The sequence below is a fragment of the Rhipicephalus microplus genome, chromosome 10, assembly GCF_043290135.1.
Source record: "Rhipicephalus microplus isolate Deutch F79 chromosome 10, USDA_Rmic, whole genome shotgun sequence".
In the NCBI taxonomy this organism is placed as follows: Eukaryota; Metazoa; Arthropoda; class Arachnida; order Ixodida; family Ixodidae; genus Rhipicephalus; species Rhipicephalus microplus.
In genome coordinates, this window is record NC_134709.1 from 33184897 (window position 1) to 33207999 (window position 23103).

Consider the following 23103-nt stretch of genomic DNA (forward strand, 5'->3'; position numbering starts at 1 on the left):
ACCTTCAAGAGGTCATAGTAGCAATATAGGGTTTCATAATAGTGCGCTAGAGGGAAAGGTGGAGCTATTGCATACGGGAGCCACAACGCATGGCATTTCAGCGTAACAATGGCTGGTACGTGGATTCGCCTAAACTTCGCCCTTTCGTCTCTGCATGGCCTGCAACCTTCCAGTCGCGAGCAGATGTTCAGCAGGTGTTCAGAAGCTCCATTTCACCGTCTTTATCCGTGTAGGGTGACAAATTCAAATGAGCTCAAGGGGCTCGTAGCAAGCCATTCTTTTATACGAATCAAAAGCCAAAGCACACGAACAAAGCCGCAAGTACTTATGAAGCTGCAAACTCGGAGCCTAGTTAAGTCCGTCTACTACCCATTATTCTCGCGGTAGCCGAACAGTCACAGCGCCACAGATCCTTGCAGTAAATATCATAGGAAAATCCATGATAGTGTCTATTCACAGTTGCCAAGTACAAAAGTGTTGCATAACACAATGTTCGAGCGAATAGCGACTACATTTTCCAAATCCACACGTTATATTCATATGCGTGGCGCACATCGTGTGTAATCCTTGCTTAAGTACAAACTAGGTGTTTCATTTTGCTTGCGATTGCACATGTGGGTAAGCTATAGCCGCGTCTGCCATTGTGTGCACAGGGGCTGTTACCCGTTCTGCCACTGGAAGAATTTCGCAGATCAAAACGTCGTCTTGGTCAATCCTTCCAAGGCGGTGTCAGCCATTGTTGGTGGATAAGCACGACAGCTATAATGTCTGTCGAAGGAAGAATGTCGAAGATGGAGGTATAAGAGATGCGTACAACACGAATACCTGAGTTGAGGTTAAGCGTTACATGCATCCAAACGATGGATACACACGAACGTGTACAATATGGATACACTTAAACGTGCACCCACCTGCCACGGTGGTATAGTGATTATGATTTTCGACTGCTGGCCCGAGAGTGGCGGAATAGAATTTCAGATGCGGCGGCCGCATTTTGATGGAGGTGAAAGGCCCCGTGCGTTTAGCTTTAGGTACACGTTAAAGAAGACCAAATGCTTCTAATTTCCGAAGCATTGCTCGTAATCTTATTGCGGTTTCGGGACGTAAAACTGCTACAATTAATATTATGTGAAGGTGGATGCAAAGCTAGGCGCAAGAACTCTTTCGCTTAAATCTGAATGGTGCCAACGCACGGACGGAAATCGTACCCGCAACCTATTTTAGTGCAATGAGTGTTATTATAGTGTAATATTTACATTAGTTGTACTACTTTCAATTCCTACATGTTGTTGTATCTCCTATTGTTACCAAATTAATGAACCTTTCAACCCATGTTTTTACTTGACGCATGTTTTCATTCGCACAATGCATCAATCTCTTTTATTTTTTTTTTCAAAGTTCCATTGGTTTTTGTTTTCAGTTTCACGTAGCATGATGTACTCCACCTCTTACGTAACACCCCTATCGACGGGGCCTTTAAGGAAACAAACTTAGAAGCTGAGCGCCATGTTTCCACTTAGTCAACACAGACCGTTCGACATGGCTTTCGCCAAGCGTAGCTCCTGTGCGCCACCAGCATTGCGAGACAGGCCGTGCAAACATTCCGCGGGTCGCCACAAAGTGTTACCGCAGATCCCTTCCGTGCCAGAATGCAAACAAGGCCATCGCCTGAACGGAACACGAAACGAAACAAAAGCGTCGTCGGAGCCGACAACGGACGAGCGTGTACGTGCCGAAACGGGTCAATGAAGGGCCGCAGCGGGGACTGCGACGCCGCACAGTCACGGATCGAGTGTTTATAAAGAAATGGGGTGCCTCGCTCCGGGGTTCGAGGCCTCGGACGCGCCCACCCACGGGGCGCCGTTTATATCGCGCTTCGCCGAGGGCCAATCACAACAGAGCGCCAGGCCAGCACTGAAGGAAGGCGCCTTCGCGGATGAGCGGCTTTCCGTACGAACATCTCTCCCATCTCTCCTTCGGCTCCGGTAGGCGCCGGGTATACCACCGACGGCCGCGGCTTCAGATGACTGCGCTGTCGATGTACGTCAGCATGTCCTCCTCCTCCTCCTCCTCCTCCTCCTCCTCCTCATCATCATCATCATCCCCCTCCTCCGCATGCTCCTCCTCCTCCTCCTCATCATCATCATCATCATCATCATGACTGTGCCTATACTGCAGGGCAAATGCCTCTCCGGTGTTTTGCCAGCCAGCCCGGTCATGCAGTGCTTGCTGCGGCCACGCTGTACCGCCGGCAGACGCTGACTTTGTTTAGACTGACAAACGGCACTCTGAGAACTCTAATGCCATACGTTTCACTATCATAAGTTCATTATAAACGGAGAAAATCAAAGGTTGAAATTTCATTTTTAAATATCGCGTCAAAATTTCCCCGCGTGACGTCAGAAATTTCAAATGTATTTTCTGAAACTTAGTATGTTAAGTTTATGGCACCCACAGATTACTGCGTACTTCCTTTTTATCGATAGGAAACTACGCTATAGGGACCCAATAAGCGTTACGCCTTCAAATTTTCTTACGTCACGGCATTTGGTGCGGGAATCTCAAGGTGGCGTGAGGTGGGGCGTGAAGTCAGCTCCGTGCATTGACATTATAGGGAGGATGCGGCGCGGCGACGAACCTTCACCCCCCCCCCCCATCCCCACAAAGGAGAACCCTGCACCCGCCTACGCACTTGCTACATACATACGGGTAGATTCTGATCTGCCCTTGCATCACTCTTAACCAACTATGCGGAACTGCGCTGGAAGGATATCCGTATAGCTGAAACAGCGCGCGAAACTGGGTAACTACAGGTTTTCATTATCACTTTAATCCAAGTGCCAGCTTAAATAATCTGCGCGCCATTGAAATAATCTGAGTGCCGAGCTATTTAATTCTTGCGCCAAACATTTAATCCAAGCGCCAACATACTTAATCCAAGCGCCAACTCACTCAGGCCGCGTGCCATTGAGTTTAATCCAAGTGCCACCGTGTTTCATCCAATTGCCAATGACTGATTCAGGTGCCAGTCAGTTTAATCTACGCACAAAAACCAGAATACGGGGCGTAAAGACGGCAGTGCAATTGAAATGCAGTTCCTACAGTATAAAATACAATAGTCGGAAGGTAGAATAAATCATTATCATTTCTATTTGCCGATTGAATTCGTGAAAAAAGAAATTACTGCCATGGTTCGCTTGAGCCGTGTTTGGAGTGGTTATACTTTGCTATGTCCAAGTTTGTATAATGAGTGCTTGGCCCAGGTGAAATAATTTTAATGAAAACGAAAAAAAAAAAACGCCGGAACATACTACTGAATATTTTACAGTGTAATTAAATTCAGTGTTCGTCACTAAAGTTCATAATTGGCTTTCGCACACACTACAACATTACATGACCAGGACAGGTCATGTAATGCGAAGGACACACTATTGGAGTGCCGGAATGCATGCCAAGATATTGAAAACCTGACCATGGGTAGTGATGGGTCAAAGGCAGCTACATAATCAAGACATTAGGAGGCCGTCGCGGAGCACTGTGAATAAGAGATAATTCCAATATGTTTTTGTCCTGCAGTGCACATAAAACGTAAACTGCTCATCCTGATGTGGCAACGGAAGTTTTATCTTACATTATTGTTTGTTCTTATCTTTTTATTCAAACAAAGTTGAATGTCTCCAATGATACGAATAGTACTGATTGTTCGTTCAGCTTGGTAGTTTTGTGACGTACTTGACAACCGCGATGAAACGAACACAGAGGAAACAAAACGATATTAACACGCAATTGACCATGGGCATAGCTTTCTTTTTTTTTTCTGTACGTGTTTCTTTACGCGGCATTATGACTCTCATCGCACATTGGAGGCTCGCGGATTCAGTGCAATCACTAAATTATTTCTTCGGCCCCACTCCCTCTCTCTCTCTCTCTACACACACACACACACACACACACACACACATATATATATATATATATATATATATATATATATATATATATATATATATATATATATATATATATATATATATATATATATATATATTGGTTTTGGAACCTTCAACCCAAACAATTATTATGCGTGTGTATACGCAGAGCGGCTGTATGTTCAATGACACCCCTTTTCGTTATGTATCACGCACTGGCGCAACAATCTTACCACGCTGATTGAGCATGATGTAGGCAAAATCGCCGATCGAAGGAAACGTTCCCGTGATAATAAATGGAGGATAACGGGGTCGAAAAAAAAAGTGCGTTGATCTCTTATGGCATCCCGCACGTGCGGTCGTTTCACGTGCGTATTTCTCTATACTATATAAGCTTTCATCGCAGTCGATGAATCTCGTCGCACAGTAGCACCACCGCTCCAGTACCACGCGTGACTCCTTATACGGTTCTTCACGCGCGAGCGTGCGCCCACACATGGCCATCGTTCAGCAGCCCGAGTATATATACGGTGAGCGCCTATAGGCACACAAACACACGGCTTATACAAAGGGGTTCCCTTCGGAGGTCCTCCGGGTCCATCTCGATTCAACGGCGCACACAGGCGCGCGCGCGCACGCACATGTGAACTTACAAAGGCTAGAAGTGTAGTTCAGGGGCGTGGATAGCTCACAGCAAGCGGCTCCCTGTAAGCGCCACCATACAACGTACACGATGCGAATAGCAAAGCGTGTGCCACGTGGAGAAAACAAGGCACCCCTTGTTCAATCCGGAGTGAGCTGCCTCTTCTCAAAGCTGACGCGCACGCAAAGTGGCCGTCAAATGAACAGCGGGGACTCGCTGCGAAGGTGATTGGGAAGCTGGAATCCCGTGCGCTCAACTAGTGCCGCGATATTAAGACGCCTGTGACTGAAGGCTTACAACGGGGTCGCGTGGCTATTAACAAGGGCGACAAGACGTCGGGAACGTCGTGATAAATGTGTAGTCTTTATTTTTTTCTTACGCAGAGTGACAACGCGATTGATTGATATGTGGGGTTTAACGTCCCAAAACCACTACATGATTATGAGGGACGCCGTAGTGGAGGGCTCCGGAAATTTAGACCACCTGGGGTTCTTTAACGTGCACCCAAATCTGAGCACACGGGCCTACAACATTTCCGCCTCCATCGGAAATGCAGCCGCCGCAGCCGGGATTTGAACCCGCGCCCTGCGGGTCAGCAGCCGAGTACCTTAGCCAATAGACCACCGCGGCGGGGCATGAGTGACAACGCGAGAACACCACAGGGGAAGGAAGACTCGTCAGGCTGTTTGGTTATTAAGACGTCTCTGCCACGTCGTGTCTTCTTTGTCAACGTCGCCAACTTGACCATGCGAAAGATAGAGTCGATAAGCATACGTACGGGGAGAAGGAGGCAGGCTTGCTTACAGTAGCGCAGCCAGCAACTTTTTCTAAGGACCACAGTCTTCCTTGGGATACCTCATCGCAAAAATTTTGTGGTATGTCTGTCCGTCGGTTGACGTGTAACGGCTAAATTTCCACCACTTCCTCAACGCCCACCAATTCTGATCCGGGTTCTGCGCACAAACTTGGGCGCATTGTCAATTAAAAAGCAAATATTGCGCATATCTGAGGCACAATATCAGCACGCCAATATTCTGTGGTGTGTTTCTTTAGACTAGAAAATGCATACATAAGCACTTCTACGGACCATAGCATTTATTGCGCTTTGCTAAGACCATGGCCTCCGAGATTGCGGGCGAGCTGCGGGTTTCTCTCCGGCCGTTCCAATCGCATGGATAGAGCGTGTTTCCAGATGTGGGCGTGGCCCGCTCTTTTATCCGCACGGTGGCGCTTTTTCTTTCGGTCGAAAACCGGGCTGTAATGCTGTTAGCGAAGCTTCTATGTGGCAAGAAAAAATTGGTTTTGCGCTCTTATATAACTTTGTGTTCGTTTGGAAATGTCCGGTCAAGGTGTACAAGAGGCAAAGTGAACGCTGGGGCGTTTTATTTAAATTTGGTGTTTTTAATTTGCTGTAGATTGGCACCGCCCACATTAGAGAAGTTAAAATTGCGATGCCTCTGCAACAGTTTCGCGTGTGCTCGAAACTATGCTTCCAAGTTCGTGGGCTGTATAGTAGGGGCGGGGCGGTGGGAGACACTGGCGAAAAAGAAAGAAAAATGGCAGCCCAATACTTTTTATTCTCCAGTAGTCTACCTCGACAAATACTTGGTTTTCCGAAAGACGCCGTTCGGCCACACGTGGGACCTTTTGATTTGGATGCAGTAGAGAACTGTAAATGAACACGATACTAATATTGCCATTGTGCTACCAAATCATAATCAAAATACAGACGACGAAAAAGGGAGACGATGATAACTCAAGCACGTTCAGTGTGATGGACGTAGGGAGTAAATGCAGGTCGGCTAATCGTAACCTTTCACAATATTCCGACGAAAATACTTATCATAATAAGTGGCACGATCAGCGTACTCAATTATCGACAGCGTAAGTGGCATTCGGTTGACCACCTGATAAATATCCGTACATGATAAAATAGTGAAACGATCGATCTCTAACGATAGAAGGGCAATATGAGTCAACAACAGCAACTAGCCCAGTCTTCACCCACATGCGCGTCTCCAATAAAGGAGAATGTTAGAATGTCTCTGTCACAGATGAAATAACACCTCCCTGCAATGATCTATGTATAAGAAAAATTCAGCAGTTTGCCATGCTTTTATTCGCCAATTGGACGAAAATAGAAGCAGTAACAGAAAAAAAGACTTGCCTTCAGTGCAGTGAGAAGATTTGTCGGTGATTTCGCTCACACACGAGGAAAAAAAAAATCACGAGCACGCTGAAATTCCACGCGCTCTGCTTTCTGCCATGGTCTCCACCGCTCAAGGAACCCACATTAAACGCGCCCTCTAGCAGTAGCCGGGCGCGTGAGGCGATACTCGCGGGTTTTGCTGGGGAGCACGGCGAATGGGACGGCCGGAGAGAACCCCGCCACGCGCTCGCGATTACGGAGGCCATGCTAAGACCATAGAGTTTCATACAACATTACCTAGAGGGGAATCTGGCGCTAGTGTCTACGTAGGCTCCTTCAGCGGCGCGTGTATCCCGATGGGAATGATGGGAAGTACAGGCTTCGGGTCTGCTTTGAATGGATTGCGTTTTTGAGATTCGCGACACTTGTTTGTCGAATGTAAAACATAATGATACGAAGTTATATTTAATTGAAAACGGCTTCCCTCTTTTGTATGTAAATCTTGTTAAGTGTTTCCGTGACCACGAGACAGAAGTGAAACCTGGACAAATTTAGCTACCAGGGTATATATTGCTCTGCCATTGCGTACCTGATTTGGCGTCAAGATATAATGAATAATTTTTTACAACACTTCAAAACAAGCATACTTGTTTCGGCCTCAGAAGTACGCATTATCTAATAATGGGAATAACAGTGTAGAGTATTGACACACACTTCACGTTTTCTCTGCTGCGATGCCAGGTGCGTCTGTCCAAGTGGTCGGCCGGGACTCTGCCTCAAACGTACCTCTCGTTTTGTTGTGAAGGCAACTCAAAGGAGCGTGACGGTGCGTCTACTTTGTTTCACCGTCGTTTTGCAGTCGTTTCGAATAAGCTTAGGATTGTTTAGGCAAGACGCGCTCCTGAAAATACATGAACTTGATGGAATATCCTGCACTGGCACGAGACGCTACATCTATGCGCAGTGGTGAATAAACGACGCTTCGTTTAATTTGTCAAATACGACTCTTGAAGCTCCAACGTCGCAGCAAATTAAGCGACCTGGTGGTCTTCAGCCTCTTCAGACACTGCTTCGGCGTTTTCACCGCACCCCACTACCAGTGCTGCGCGAAAAACGAAACTGAAACTGTAGGAAAATATCTGTAGGCAGCTCGCTAGCTAACGCTATCCAATCCGAAGCCCGTACTTCCCATAATTATCATGGGGGTACACGCTAGCAGCTCCAGATTCTTCTTTAGGTATTACTGTACGAAAATCGATGGATGGATGGATGGATGGATGGATGGATGGATGGATGGATGGATGGATGGATGGATGGATGGATGGATGGATGGATGGATGGATGGACGGACGGACGGACGGACGGTTGGATGGATGGATGGATGGATGGATGGATGGATGGATGGATGGATGGATGGATGGATATGCCTGTACCCTTTAGATCGGGCGGTGGCTCACGCCATCAAGCCGTAATACTTAGTGAACCAAAAACTAGATTTATTTTTTTCCCTTTAAATAGTGAAGTTGAGGACTCGTACTTTGCAGTGAAAGGTTTAATTTTCACTCGTGCCTTGACTTTAGCCACCTATCAGATAACTTCCTTATTGTTAATTCTACCCGCTTAAAGTCTATTTTGCCCTCCCTGTCCCTAAACCCCAGTGCTTTGAAAAACTCTGCGCCATCATCCTGAACTATAGGGTGAAGCCTTTTAGAGAACTCTATCAAGTGTTCGGCAGTTTCCTCTTCCTCTCCACACGCACTGCATACCGTGTCTACCCGATCGTATTCGGCCTGATATGTCTTGGTTCGCAATACTCCCGTCCCAGCCTCAAACAATAGAGAACTACCCCGAGTATTATCATAGATGCTTTCCTTGGCAATTCGCTGCTTAAAAGTTCGGTAGAACTTTAGTGCGGACTTCTTAATCATGTCGATTCTCCACATATCGGTCTCAGCTTCCTTCACCAATACATTGGTGACTAAGACGATACGTTGCTGCCACCTACCCGTGGCCTTGCATTCTACTAAATATGGCCTCCGAGATTGCGCGCAGACGCCTCGCGCTGGCTACTTCGGAAGCCATCTTTTCGTTTTCCCAGATTACTGCCAGATGGCGCTCATGTTTCGCGCAACGCCTCCAGAATCCTATTCACTGATTTGACCGCGCAGAACATGAATAAACGTTTTATTTATTCCCTCCAGACGAAAGACTGTCGTCTTTCAACGACACTTGCAGTGAAACATGCAGACACAGGGCCAATTTTTCATTTCTTTTTTTTTTTTTCGGGCATGTTCAATAACGCTTACGTAAGAGTGTGCGTGTTATATGTGCAAACTGAACTTTTTTTTTTGTTTACAGCGAAAGCTGTAATGACGTCACTACAAGGGTCGCTTGCGGCGACGTATAGTTGTCCGCCGCCGCCTGCACCGGTGTCCGTAACCAGTATCCCACGAAATAAGAAGACAAACTTAGTAACACCAAGACAGCAGCGGGATTTTAACCCGGGTCCCATGCGCGATAGCCCAAAATTCTACCGCAGAGCAACGTCGGTGCATGAAACTCGGATGCATACTTGCCTTAGGCAGGCTTGACGTCGGGAAAGGAATTGCATTAGTGTCTGTAATAAAGCGTTTTAGAACAACAAAGAAACAATCAGGCGTCACACAATGCAAATTGCGTAACGAGTGGGTCGTCCAATACCCCAACCCATTACAAAAGCTTGTTCTGGAGCACCTGTTAAGCGTCTGCATTTCATTCCATTTACTCATTCATTCATTCATTCATTCATTCATTCATTCCATTCCATTCCATCCATCCATTCATCTCATTCCATCCCATCCCATTACATTCCACCCCATTCATTCCATTCATTCCATTCCATCCATCAACACCACGGGCTCATGGCCCTTTTAACAGAAGCTACGCTCGAGACATGGAGCAAATACGCGAGGCATCAACAAATCACAAGTTGATGATTCCGAGAAAGGTTGCCCTGCCCGATCGGCACCATCAGACAACTAAGAAAAATTAAAAATAGTGGAAGTGAAGAAAAAATTGAAAGCGGGGCGAATAAGGAGTAACGGGAATTTCGACCGAACAGCCGATCCACCTTTTTTTTTTTTTTCAGCTGGGCCAGTGTGACACACGTGACAGCAAGAGGGGCACAAGAATTTAGGAGCAATGCGATGCGTTCCACGCCGCCGGCGCCGGGTGCGGCCCGCCCAATGTCGCGGGAATAGAGCTACCAGTCAAATCTCGCCGGCCGGCAAATCTATTCTTCGCAACTCTCTCTCTCTCTCTCTCTCTCTCTCTGCTTTCTCTGGGTCCATTTGATCTCACAAGTTCCAAGACGAGGCCAAAGATGACGGCGCGCGACTGGCAATGTGCTAAAAGCTTTGAGCACATAAATAACCATCAACGAGCATGAAAGAAAGAATGAAAGAGAAAATGGTTGACAACACTGAAGCGGCGCCAATAACAAAGCCCAGTGTATTCTAGTTCTCTTCAGTGTGGATAAGTTTCTGCAGATACATTTGCCTCGAAATGTGATTATGAACAAATCAAAGAAATAAAATGCATTGTTCTGATCGTTATTGTTGTTATCGTTATCGTTATTATCGTTATTGTTATCATTATCGTTATTATCGTTATTGTTGTTGTTAGTGTTGTTGTCGTTGTCGTTGTTGTCGTTGTTGTTGCCGCCACCACACTACGATTTTTCTCGAAACCAATTGTACGCTTTATTTTGTTTAAATCAATGTGTTCAGCAAACTACGTAGAAATCTCGCTTTTCGAACTAACAATGTTGCTGATCCCCTTAAAAACTATTGTGCATCTTTACATGATTTCAAAGAAGAGAACGTTTTGCGGGAAGATAAGCACTCGAAGCAAGCTGCAGATTGTTTGCAGGATGTACGTGCTTATTATCAGTGCCCGATTAATTACTGCGTCCTTAGCCCCAAATCATGTAAACTGCTGTTCCCTGTCAGCAGAGTGAACTGCTCGAACGCTTTCTTACTGACCTATCATTTTGGGTAAAATTTATTAAAGCAAACTGGTGTTGATTTATATATCTAAATCCAATCGTTCCCGATCAAAAACTAAAATTTTGACCTATAAATTGATTGTAAAACCGTGAAATTTCAGTCACAATCCAATCATTTCGCCCTTTATTGCCTGGTTTGCACAATTTTGCCGTCCCGCTCTCTGACATCGTCTAATAAGCTAGACAGACAATATGAAATGCGCGCATTGAGAGGAAAAGCATCTTCACATGCAGTATACTTCCCAACCAGAGTTCACTCCACAGATTTAAAAAAAAAAACACTCTGAGGGCGAAATGAAAGTAACCAAACAACAGGGATGACCAACACGTCTACGAAAAACAAAGAAGAAAGCACGCCCTCCAAAAAACAACAAAGCGAACGAAGAAGGAACGGAATGCGGTGTGGCGTACACGGTAAGAACCGCGGGGGAAGCTGTTTAAGCGGGGAAGCGGAGGCAGAAGGGCTGAGCAGGGCTTCCGAACACAAATGGATTTCCGACGGCGCGCGCGTCCGCAGTCGACGGGTGGCGAGACAGACAGACAGATAGCTCAGAGAGAGGTGGGCACACGTATGGCAGATAGACGCCGGCGAACACACACAAAACGCGCGCGGGCAATCTGCGCTTTCCGTGTGGAGGAGGCCGAGGAAGAACCACAAAAACGATCGACGGAGAAGAGGGACAGAAAGAGATTCCTCTTCTCCTCTCCCTCTTACTCCTAGCTCACTCTTGCGCGGCGAGAGGATCACGTGACGGGGCGACGAACATTGCATGTGCCACGCCTGTACGCTGCCGTCCATCTTTAGAAAGCTGTTCTTCCTATCTTCGCCATGTTTTCATCTTCTTCGAGCGTACTCTGCGCAGCTTGCTTCTGTATACGCCCGTTCGCTCCTCTCGTACGTTTCGTGCCTAAAAACCCAGCTCGGCCTCTCGCAATCGACAAAAAGCTGGCAGCGGAATAGCGTATATACGTCCGCGAGACAAGGGGGCCGGCGAGCCCACAAACAAACCCGCAGCCGGCGTTATACGACGTGACGGATCCCCCACCCAGGCTGACGTGCCGCTTGTCTCTTGGCGTCTTTCGCTCCAAGCCGAAACGTCAGCGGGCGAGGGTCCTGTTTATTGCCCCAAATGTCCGCGTTCTCTGTCGGAGGCGGAGAAATGGGGGATAAAACAGAGCGACAGAAGCGCGTTGAGGAAACGCGGCTGCGTCGAAGGTCCCTTTTGCCCGTCGAAAGACGGATGGCGCCGTTTCCAGATCCAGAAAAGCGCTTCTTTCGTCTCTTCTCGTTGACATGTGTAACGACACCGCCGGTCTGAGTCAACGGAAAAGCTAAAGCGGCAAGACGTCGCGTATGCGACACAGCCAGCATGACACGAGTGCCATTCGGTCAGGAAAACAGGAATTTTCAGAGTCTTGTAATCCCTCGAAACACTCGGACATTCACGCACACGCTTTCACTCAAGCAACACGCACCACACACAGCGCTTACTACCAACTGTTCATCTAAATTACTTACGATATGACGAGTTTCTAACTAGCCTAATAACAAGGTTTAATAAGGTATGGGGTCCGTTATGCATTTGCCTAAGATAGATTGATTTATATGTGGGGTTTAACGTCCCAAAACCACTATATGATTATGAGAGACTCCGTAGTGGAGGGCTCCGGAATTTTAGACCACCTGGGGTTCTTTAACGTGCACCCAAATCTGAGCACACGGGCCTACAACATTTCCGCCTCCATCGGAAATGCAGCCGCCGCAGCCGGGATTCGAACCCGCGCCCTGCGGGTCAGCAGCCGAGTACCTTAGCCAGTAGACCACCGCGGCGGGGGATTCGCCTAAGATAACTTGAAGGCTAAAGTCATCTCCTTATTCTAAGTCGACGTATTCATCCTCCCTATTACAAGTGCTTTGTCGCCCTTCCCTTCCTTCCTTGTGGACAGATCAGAAAAGGCGTTGATGAAGGGAGGAAGGCGGTCTTCTCATTGGCTCTCTTCCTTTCTTTATACTGCACAACGCTACACTCATCACGGAAATGCATTTCATGTGTCTAACATGACTCATCAGTTGAGCGACAGCACACTGTCGATTCGCGTGACATCTGGTGGTTCTCCAGCTGCAAACATCCCGCGTCACAGATACGGACCCGTATACGTGGCTAACAGACGTATACAGAAAGGGATTCGCCGTGTCGCAACGAACAAAAAGAGCGCGTGAACGCCCCTCTATTCTTCGCGCCACTTGGAGCCTGAATCTACGGCCTCGGGGCAGACTTTTTCGATTTCCCGCCTTTCTCTGGGCGTTCTGTGACCGCTCCGTGGTCACTGGACAGTTCTTTCTTTCTTTGACGGCCGCCGGAAATCGTCCGCCATGGACACCCACACCCTTTGTGGTTCGTCTTTTCGGGCGTCTGCCACGCGGAACCTGCCGCTGGGAAACACACACAAAGTTTCGTCCCGTGTCTGTCCGTCAGTCCACGCGACTGCACGCGTATGTGTGACGCCAAAGAATCAAGGCGAGAATTGGCGAGGTTTGGGGGAGAGGTATGCGGGGGAGGAGAACACGCTTCGCCAGTCCTGCAGCTCGCACAATGGACAAGATATCGGATCATCACCCCTGCGGCCGGCCGAGCCTCGTTCAGCGACACAATGACGCTCAATATCGTTTGGCGGCGAGTCCTGAAATAGACGGGCACCCGCGGCGACCAGGCTACGCCGTGGATTGAAATAGTTCCGTTGCCCCGGGTCTCGGAAGAGTTCAAGTTAGGGATTGTCACAGTAGAAACGATGTAGGAACAATTCACCGTTAATTAAGTAGTAATAGTCAGGGTATCAGGGTAACGTAGAAGAGAGCGCAGACAATGAAGGTACATGTACAAAAGGAGCGATGCAAGTCAACTTGTCACTGGCAAATGGTCTCTTTCAGGCGTCTTGCTACTCTTTGATGTGGCGTTATATATATATATATATATATATATATATATATATATATATATATATATATATATATATATATATATATATATATATATATATACATTGAGAAATAACGAACAATGACGCTAAGAAAAGTATAGGGAAGTTTAGTTATTAGTACTCATTTAAACGTGAATGTGAAGAAAGGGAAGTAGGCGAAAAGACAACTTGCCACCGGCAGAATCCGAACCTGCGACGTTCGAATCACGCGTTTGATGCCAACTGAGCTACGGGGGCGATCATACCTCTGTTCACTTTATATAAGGTGGATATGTGGATTTAAACATGGGTGCGTCAACCAGCGCCACCAGTAACCGTCACGACGGGTTTGGCACAGTGTTTTTGAATGCCGGCGTAATGTAGAACGTGATCATTTTACGAGCTGGCAGCTACCTAATAATCTCTCGCATACCATCTGAAGGTAGCTTTGTTTTTTGTAATTTGTGATGCATTACTATTGGTACAAGTGCCCTCATTAATAATTTGTTAACCTTCCTGCATACGCTTGCACTTGCACCTGGGCCTACAATGTTATCTACTAAGCTTATATATATATATATATATATATATATATATATATATATATATATATATATATATATATATATATATATATATATATACATATATACACGTGTCTGTCAACTTATCCACCCACCTACTCACTCATGCAGGCATATTGCCCACCGACACTTCAGAAAATTGCACACCTCAGAAAAACGGCCAGCTCAAATTTATCTGAGGCAATATACACGTCATCAGTTCGTGCTTCCACTCACCCCAACAAATGACAACTACTTGACGAGCCGTATAGCAGTGGGAGCCGGTGACATTTCAACGGACGATTCATTGGGAAACGAGCAAAAAAAAAAAAGGGGGGGGGGCGAGAGAGAAAATAGGGCGGTACACAAAGGAATACCCTTGAAGAACTCAACAAAGAACAGACGCAAGTGCCAATCGAGCGAAGAAAAAGAAAATGAAGAAGAAAGAGCCATGTCCATTTTCTTCTATCGCCTCTCGCTGTCCTCTTCACGGCTGCCACTCCCTTCTTCTCACCTCTTCTCTCCTAGGGCACCACACCATCGCCGCCCGACCTGGACCCCCCACTGATCGGAACCAATTAGGGACAGCGCATTTGACAAGACTTGCCGCACCGGATAAAAGCCGCATGCGATTGTGAAGAAGAAGAAAAGAGACGAGTCGGAATGACATCGCCGAAGAGGAGGAAGAAGCGCGGCAATCAGAACAGTGAGGGCACGGCCCCTGCATTTAGCGAAACACCACATCACGCTCAATGCACCCACTCTGCCCTCTATTTCTATCTCTCTCTCGACATCGCTACAAGCGCCAAAACCACTGCGGTAGCTGCAGCCGAGGTCTGCTTTTCATAATGCCACGGATTGCCGTCCAGGTTCGATACATCCAGGGCCCGTATGACTTGGGACGATATCGCGTTAAACCTTGATCGGCTGAGTCGGCAGAGAGAATAGCCGGTGTTATGACTTCGGCATCACTACCGGACGCACCGCCACTCATACGTTGAACCAGCCGAGAAGATACATGACGGATGTACGCCCTTCATTATAGTACTCATCCTAAGCTACTTGCAAGCAATATAGCATAAGATACAGCCAATTTAATTTTCCGCTCTGTAGAATCAAATACAGAAAAAACTTAAATACATCATACCTATATATATATATATATATATATATATATATATATATATATATATATATATATATATATATATATATATATATATATATATATATATTCCTGGAATAGTATCCGAAGGTCCTAACCATATAATAACATCTTTTGTCCTGTATATGTGCATACTATAAGCAAGACCTCAAACAGTGCGTGGTTTACGATGAATGCAAAAAAAAAACTTTTTCTGTGTGTTATAAACTGTCGCTAACTGTGCTATACTAAGTTTTTTTTTTCTTTTGCACATTCCATCTGCTTGCTATTGTGCAACTTCATAATTAGTGCCCATGCGAAATTGCTGAACAGCGCAGAGTAATTGTCAGGCAGTATATCCTGCCCTTAGGTGTACCTTTCCTTGGCATGTAATATGTTGAAAACAATAAAATGTATGCAATTGTCTTATGTAGGAACCACTTACCCTTCCCTCCTCCGACCTTTACAGCAATGAAGTTCGTGCGAGCAACGCCAAGGTGCGGCACTTGGCGAACTCACGAAGTCCTTCTTCAGTTGGACCTGCATTGTTCAAACTAGAACACAAATTCATCGCTATTACCATTGTTAATATAAGCACTCGTAAAATCACCATCACTTATCCCTCAATCACGACACGCCATACTCCAACCCGGCCCCTCTAGCTTTTGAATAATGCTATAGATCCGCGGGCCAACGTAAATGCAATGTCTCGCTTCGTTACGTCCAAACAATGACGTCACCTGTAGTGACATCGCCGTTAGGTCGCGGATAGAACTTGCCGCAACCACATCTCGAAGGGGAATCCAGCCAAGCAACCGGGCCGCCATTCAAAGACGGGCCTACGGGTTCCTGCCCACGGCAAGACTGGAAGGTGCCTTGCGGAAACCGTGGCACCTGAAGACACCATTCATCAAGAGCCTTTCCGCAGTCTCGAAGAATGGGCTTCCAGGCGGCATCGTTGCTATCTCGTTTAGCGGGCAATCTTGTCGTTTGAACGGAATAATGGTATCTGAGAGATGTCCACACGAGCGATCTCCTCTCTATTCTCCACGCATGCACGTCCCAAAAGGACACAGACGCCCCGCTGTGCGAGGTGGAGACGACCGTTTCCGTTTGCCGCCTCTCTTTCCGTAGCAGCCGCCTTTGTTTGTTGTTGCTTTTGCCTGTTGTCCTTTCTTGCTTTGTCGTTCGAAGCGCCCTTTTGGCTTTCGGCTTGCTGGGCCGCCGACTCGGCGACTCTAAAAAGGCTGCCGCGGCAAAAGCTGTGGCCGCAGGGTACTGAGCGAGTCAAAACAGTAGTCTATAGCCGTTTCATCGCATACGGCGGCGTGGAACTCCCCTTCGAGACTTCGTTCTGCCAATCTCTCTCCCTCTTCATAGACATTGCCTTCCCCTCCGCCCAATACTTTAAGAGAGAATCAGAGACATCACCCTCCCAGTGGTTTAAAAGAGTAATTACTGGGCGGGCCCCTATTTTTACGCCGCGTCCGATGCTTCTTGGGTTGAGTGGACACGCGTGCGGCCTACTTCGTGCCATTGTTGTATACCCGTACGAACGCAGCGCCACTCGTCCTCTGGAGGTGCACCTTGTTCGCCGTCCCTTCCCTACAAGGGGTGTAGCGCCCTTCAGGGCGAGCGTGCGTTATTGCAGGAAGATTCACCCTGGGCTATACGCACGATCCATTTGGTTGCGTCGGTTTCACGGGTGACAAATGAATGGTCCAGCTGACGCTGTGCCGGTTTCGAACCTGGTTAAAAGTTTTGCGTGACCCTCTTATGACCTCCCCGAACTTCTCTATAACAGCGAAACTGCTGCATGAACACATGAAAAAGAAAGAGAAAGAAGGGCAGGAAAGCTGTAAAAGAAAAGCCAGAGAAAAATAGGTAAAAATAAAGGAAATACACACAAAGAAAGACCGTAAATTTAAACCTACAAGAGATAGAGAGAAATGAAGAGAAAAATAGAGAAATAAAGGAATAAAGAAAAAAAAAAGACTCGCGGTTCGATCTCAGTCTGAGCGAGTATGATTGAGTCCGCTCATGAGTGATGGAGGCGGAAATGCTGTAGGCCCGTGTGCTCAGATTTGGGTGCACGTTAAAGAACCCCAGGTGGTCGAAATTTCCGGAGCCCTCGACAACGGCGTCTCTCATAATCATATGGTGGCTTTGGGACGTTAAACCCCACATATCAATCAATCAATCAATCAATCAATCGACTAATGAGTGAGTTCGCCGACCTATGAGTGTAGCACAGAAACTTACGAAGGAGATTCGGCAAGACTACCTAATTAGAACGGACGAAAATATTCGTTTAACGTCGCATAATCAAGCCATTCGCGTTTAAGACATAGTATTACACAGACGCTATGCGGCGGCTACTGGACGTCATCTTTCATCCGACTGGACGCACCGCTGCCGGTTGACGCAGTTTTACAGAGGAAACGTAACTCCGTTTGGATAGTGACTGCTACACTTTGGTCTTAACGAAAAGTCCTACAGCAGTGACTAGTCACGGACTGGTCGACTTTAACAGTAACTAGGAATGTCGAGTGATCGGTTGACACTAGTGCCCAGATCATAGTGACTGGTCTAGCTAGGGACACAAGTGCTTCCGTCTTTCGTGCACAAAAGACGTACATGCAGAGGCAAATATAGAAGGAAAAATGAAGCGCTCCGTACAACTATAGTCAACCCTGTAGTCCAGAGTTCCTGCGTGCAACTGCAGAACCAGCTCAGCAGTGGTTCAAACAACTGGATGACAAATGACGTCCAATCGCCACGTGTAGCCTCCCAGGCTACCCTGTCGCGTTCCTGCCCAGACACCCATGCTAGAAGTGTAATGTGCACGTGTACTGCTTCCCGAGATGATTGATAAAGGGCGCTCTTTTGTCGAAGCTAACACGACTTAACCCGCACGGCCAATCGAGATTGCGATGCCCCGTTGGAAGCGACTGGAGCCTGGGTCCCCACAGCCTCTCGTTTACGTCAAAAGTTGGCCGCCAGGAGGCAGCATTAGCCGAACTTGCAACGCAACGAGCGGAGGTGCGAGAACACGGAGTAATCGCATCAACCCCCTCTTTTACCAGGCCCTTTTCTCTTGATTTTTGTTATAAAACGAGCGGACAATTTTACGGGCCACCGAACCTTTTTTCTCCTTGCTTTCCTTTTGTGGCAGTCATTCCGAGAAAAAAACCTGGCGCCGCGTGAAAGCGCCGCTGAATGTTATGCGGCGTAAAAGTGCCTATCACGCCAACCACTTTCCCTTCGTACAGCCCCCTTCCCCACAACTTCAACCCTTCCTAACGCATTCGGTTACCCTCTCCTAAAGAATCAAACCAAGAAACCACAGGTGTATTTGATAAGAAAGCACGAAAAAAATAATGAATAATGCAACTCCTCTACACCCCACCCGCCCTCCGTTCTTTGCATCACGCAGGTTTTACCTTCGCAGCGCCGACATTTTTTTTTTCTCTTTTACCGCGAATGATAAATCCTCAGTACCTCCCACGGCGAACTCGCAGCAGGTTGTTCAGACGAGCAAAAATTACCCAAAAAAAAAAAAAACACACGCAAGGATGAGCGTCATAAGGAGGAGACAGAGAATGCAGCTAAACAACAGACCGAGTCAGCCGCATCACGAGCAAACCAAAAAAGGGCGTCTCTAAACACCTCACTACCCCTCCTCCGCCCCTCGCTTTTCTTACCTCAAATATCATCCCCTTCCCTCGTCCTCCACATCGCACCCTGACGCCTTATTCGCCGTCATATTACACACACACCACCTTCACGGCACTGCGTCTCGCATCCATGCCCACTGCACGCGCGTACTTGGCGAAAATCCTCAGCCAAAAGGGAGGGAGGGAGGGGGGGGGGGGGGGGGCTCGCCCAATCCATCAAAATTAGAAGTCATTGCCGAAGAGGCGTCCGCCGCCAAGAAAAGGTGGTGGCCGTAGTGGTTGGCGGTGGGTGCCTCGACGCGGTCCACTCTCACTTCGCGTGTTCTTCGCGTCGCTTGTTTGATGTTTGCGAGTTGCCTTCCGTTCACCGCCGAGTCGAATACCCTTCTCTCACTCTCGTTCACACTGATTGATCGAGTCCCAAGTCCTTTGTTGCTCGCGAGCGGGAGGCGATGTTGGGGGACTTTTTGCTCGCCATGGGTGGTTTTGAGCACTTTGCGTGCAGGTACCGATTGATTGTAATTACTCTCACTCTCTGTTTTTATTAGTTTCTTCCCTCAGTCATATTTTTTAAATATTTTTCTCAGCAACACAACGGTAGGAAGACTGCGAAGGCGAGTGGTGGCCGTGCTGTCTGTCATGCATTGTCGGATGTCGTTCTGCCGTGTAAATGAACTTGCCCTTGACCCCAATTCACTCTTCTCTTTTGTGAGAGTGTGAAGAAAAAAAAGGGGGTAGGGCTACTGACGGAATGAGCCTGCGCCGCACGTAATGAAAACTGAGAGTTGCTCACGAAACCGCGCAGACTTGGTCGCGTGACTGTATAGAAACAGAGTCGAGTATTGTGTGCGTATCTGATACGGTTTTTAAGTAGTGATAAATTGAAACGGGGATAGCTAGCGCGTGTGTAACAGACCGTGACCGAGAGACTGAGACAGGGCTCGCGGCTGGAGCTATCGGCCACAAAAAAACGGTTGCCAAGTAGAATGAAATTTAGAAGCACCGACTAGCCGGATTCCAGAGCTGCGGACAATGTGAATATTTCCTTTTCACATTCCCACGAAAGTTGTCGAGAGAGTTGGCTTGTTGCGACGTGACAAGGGTAACGTGGTCACACACACTCTTCACATTCCCACGAAAGTTGTCGAGAGAGTTGGCTTATTGAAACTTGACAAGGGTAACGAGGGGTGTGCAGAGAGAGAGAGAGAATTATTTTAATGGGGAGCTGGAGAGGTTTTCCAGGTTTTTCACCTGACAGGTTACTCCAGGTGCCGGGTGGTGACAATGATATATACAATGATAATAAACACACAACACATACATACACGCATAACAGTCACGTAACACATACAGTAACTCACACGTCAGTTACCCTTAATTACCAGCGGTTACCCTGCCTACGCGCAATACCTGCCCGGCCCATGTTCATTTCTTCTTGATTTCAACTATATGATATCGATAAGCCTCGTTTGTTCCCTGATCCACTCTGTTCTCTTCTTAAGTCGACCCCTATCATTTTCCTTTACATCACTCCCTGCGTTGTCCTCCTTTAAGTTGAACCCTCTTTGTAAGCCTCCATGTTTTTGCATCGTATAGATAAGTATACCAGTAATACGCAGCTGTTATATACCTTGCTCTTGGGGGATATTGGTGGACTACTATTCTCACATCCTGCATTAAATGCTCACCGGCAGAACATGTCTCGGATGAACACATCGAATTCGGGCACACAGCCAAGCTTCAAAACTAACTCGGCGTTTCCACTCACTGCTCCACACTGGAGGCACAAGAAGACATTGCTGTCCGAACAAGCACTCAAGTCCCCCAATGACAACATGCCATTCTCGCATTGTGAGCCCCAACCGGGGAACGGCCGCTGAATAGAAAAGCGCACCTCGTGTCTTTCACCGAAGAAAAGACAGCACCTCGACGTCAGTGACAATGCGCTTTCCAAATGAAATTATCTGTAATAGATTTTATGTGCGCGCACCATTTGTTCTTTCTTTACCGCCTTTTGTGTCTGTCCGCGTTAATTAACCTGGTTTGCTAACCCTACAGTGCGGGGCAGCAGAGAGAGAGAAACATTATTTTCGACCAGGCATGCGTTCTCTTCGCCCAGAGGTGGGAAACTAGGTTAATTAATTAAGGCTAAGACATGAAGCTCAGTCTGCTTAATGTTCACGCCTTAACCTCACCTTTTCTGTGTGTATACACTTACGTTCCTTCCCGATTGCGTCATCGGTCAACACTGTTTCGCGGTACACACACCATGCACGCAATTCGTAACATCTGTACCTTTTTTTTTTTTCATCTGCTGCTAGGATTTCCACCTATTCCTGACCGTAGCTTATACACAAGCTGCCTTCTCGGCGGGGTCAAAAATAAAAAAGAAGAAAAGAAAGAAACTTGTCTGTCGAGTTGTGAGGGATACATTCAACAGGCACTGGCCGAACACAAACCGCTGCAGGCATGCACCGATTTCGAGTCCGGTGCGGAGGTCGAAGACAAAGGCAACCGCCCGAGGTGTTCGAGGAAAATCAATCACAACGCGAGATCGGTTGCTAAACACTGCTCACTGCATTGAAGACGGAGAAAAGAAGAACGTCAAAACGCACGCAAAGACGGGAACGGAACAATGGCGACCGCTCCATCACACTCGTAGTTCAAGGCACGCAGTGCCAATGCTATCGGCCATTGAGCGCGGGGCCGTGAAAGCGAGATGTATAGAGAAGCCCAACTAGGTGGTCCATTGCATGCTTGCTCGCTTACTTTTCTCGGAAGTCTAAAGTGCTGCTACGCGGCGCAATCGATAGCGCGGGTTCGATTCCTACTCGCATGACATCACGGTCGTCGCATTCCAAGGGGAATGAAATGCAAAGTGTGCCGATATTTAGGCGCACATTAAAGAAGGCCGCGTGGTAAGCGTTACACTTCGAAGTTGAATTATGCATGACGTACCGCATAACCGCACGCATTTGGTAGGCAAAGATACAAAATTATTTTTGATGAAGTATAGAAACGTGCCCATGATACCGAGTGCCATATCGCAAACGTTATATAGCAAGTAAAACACTCACAGTGTCTCTTATGCGTTCTCCTAAAATGACATGATCACAAAGGCGATCTTTTTTCTTCTCAGTCGATGTATATTGATCCTCCACTGCTCAACCTCCGGACTCTCTCTGCACTTAACATGCTTTTGGGTCAGAGGAATTGTGAGCTTTCTGCACCTATAGTTTTGCACTGCCTCGGAGATCGGCTGCCTTTTGACACGCGGTGATGTCATGTAATAACGCCATCATGTAACGTCAACGCCACGCCGAACGTATCCGACGTCACAATGACGTAACACACTTTTGCTATCTGTGACGTCGGTATACGGTGGCATCATCCTCAATTTTCGCGCTTCATGAGGCATCAGATTCAAAAATAAAAAAATAAAAAATGGATGGAAGGGGAAGATAGAAGCTTGCAATGAAAACAAATACGGCAGATGCCACCAACCCTGGGAATCGATGTTATTTATGCATATAGCATGCGCACGCAGGCTGACTGTGCTGTAACTATTTTGTTGAGTGAAACGTTACGAAGTTGCGCTAAACATACGTACAAATGGACGCACACAAATACGTTGAACAGCCGTATATGTTTTATATCACCAGTTCTTTACAGTTGCGAAACGATGCCAACAGTAACATGGTTATTAGCAACACAAGAAGCGGTAAGCTCATATAAAGCGCTGATGCTCGCGAGGATCGTAGGCCTGGACACTTCTACATAAGTAAACTTGAGCGGATGACACCTGACTACTATTGATGTTAACCAGACGTGACGGCTGTATCGCAGGACTGCATATGTAATGTTTATAAAATGGTAAAGCCAGCACAGCGACCCCAAATTGCGTTTCACGAACACAAGTTAGGGTCCTTTTTGAAAGGTGGTTCCGAGACCATGGCGTGCCTCTGTGGTAGAACATTTGCTTGCCACGCAGAATG

At 47.2% G+C, this 23103-nt stretch overlaps 1 protein-coding gene across 1 annotated transcript in view; it reads right to left on the reverse strand.

Annotated features, from left to right (window-relative positions):
* The window catches only part of LOC142774683 (uncharacterized), a 448513-nt gene that overhangs the window by 377966 nt on the left and 47444 nt on the right, over positions 1 to 23103 (reverse strand). Inside the window, exon 2 of the mRNA XM_075875389.1 lies at positions 15877 to 15985. Within this exon, the coding sequence (XP_075731504.1) occupies positions 15877 to 15977 (101 nt within the window). The 5' untranslated portion in view covers positions 15978 to 15985. The remainder of the gene's footprint in view (positions 1 to 15876; positions 15986 to 23103) is intronic.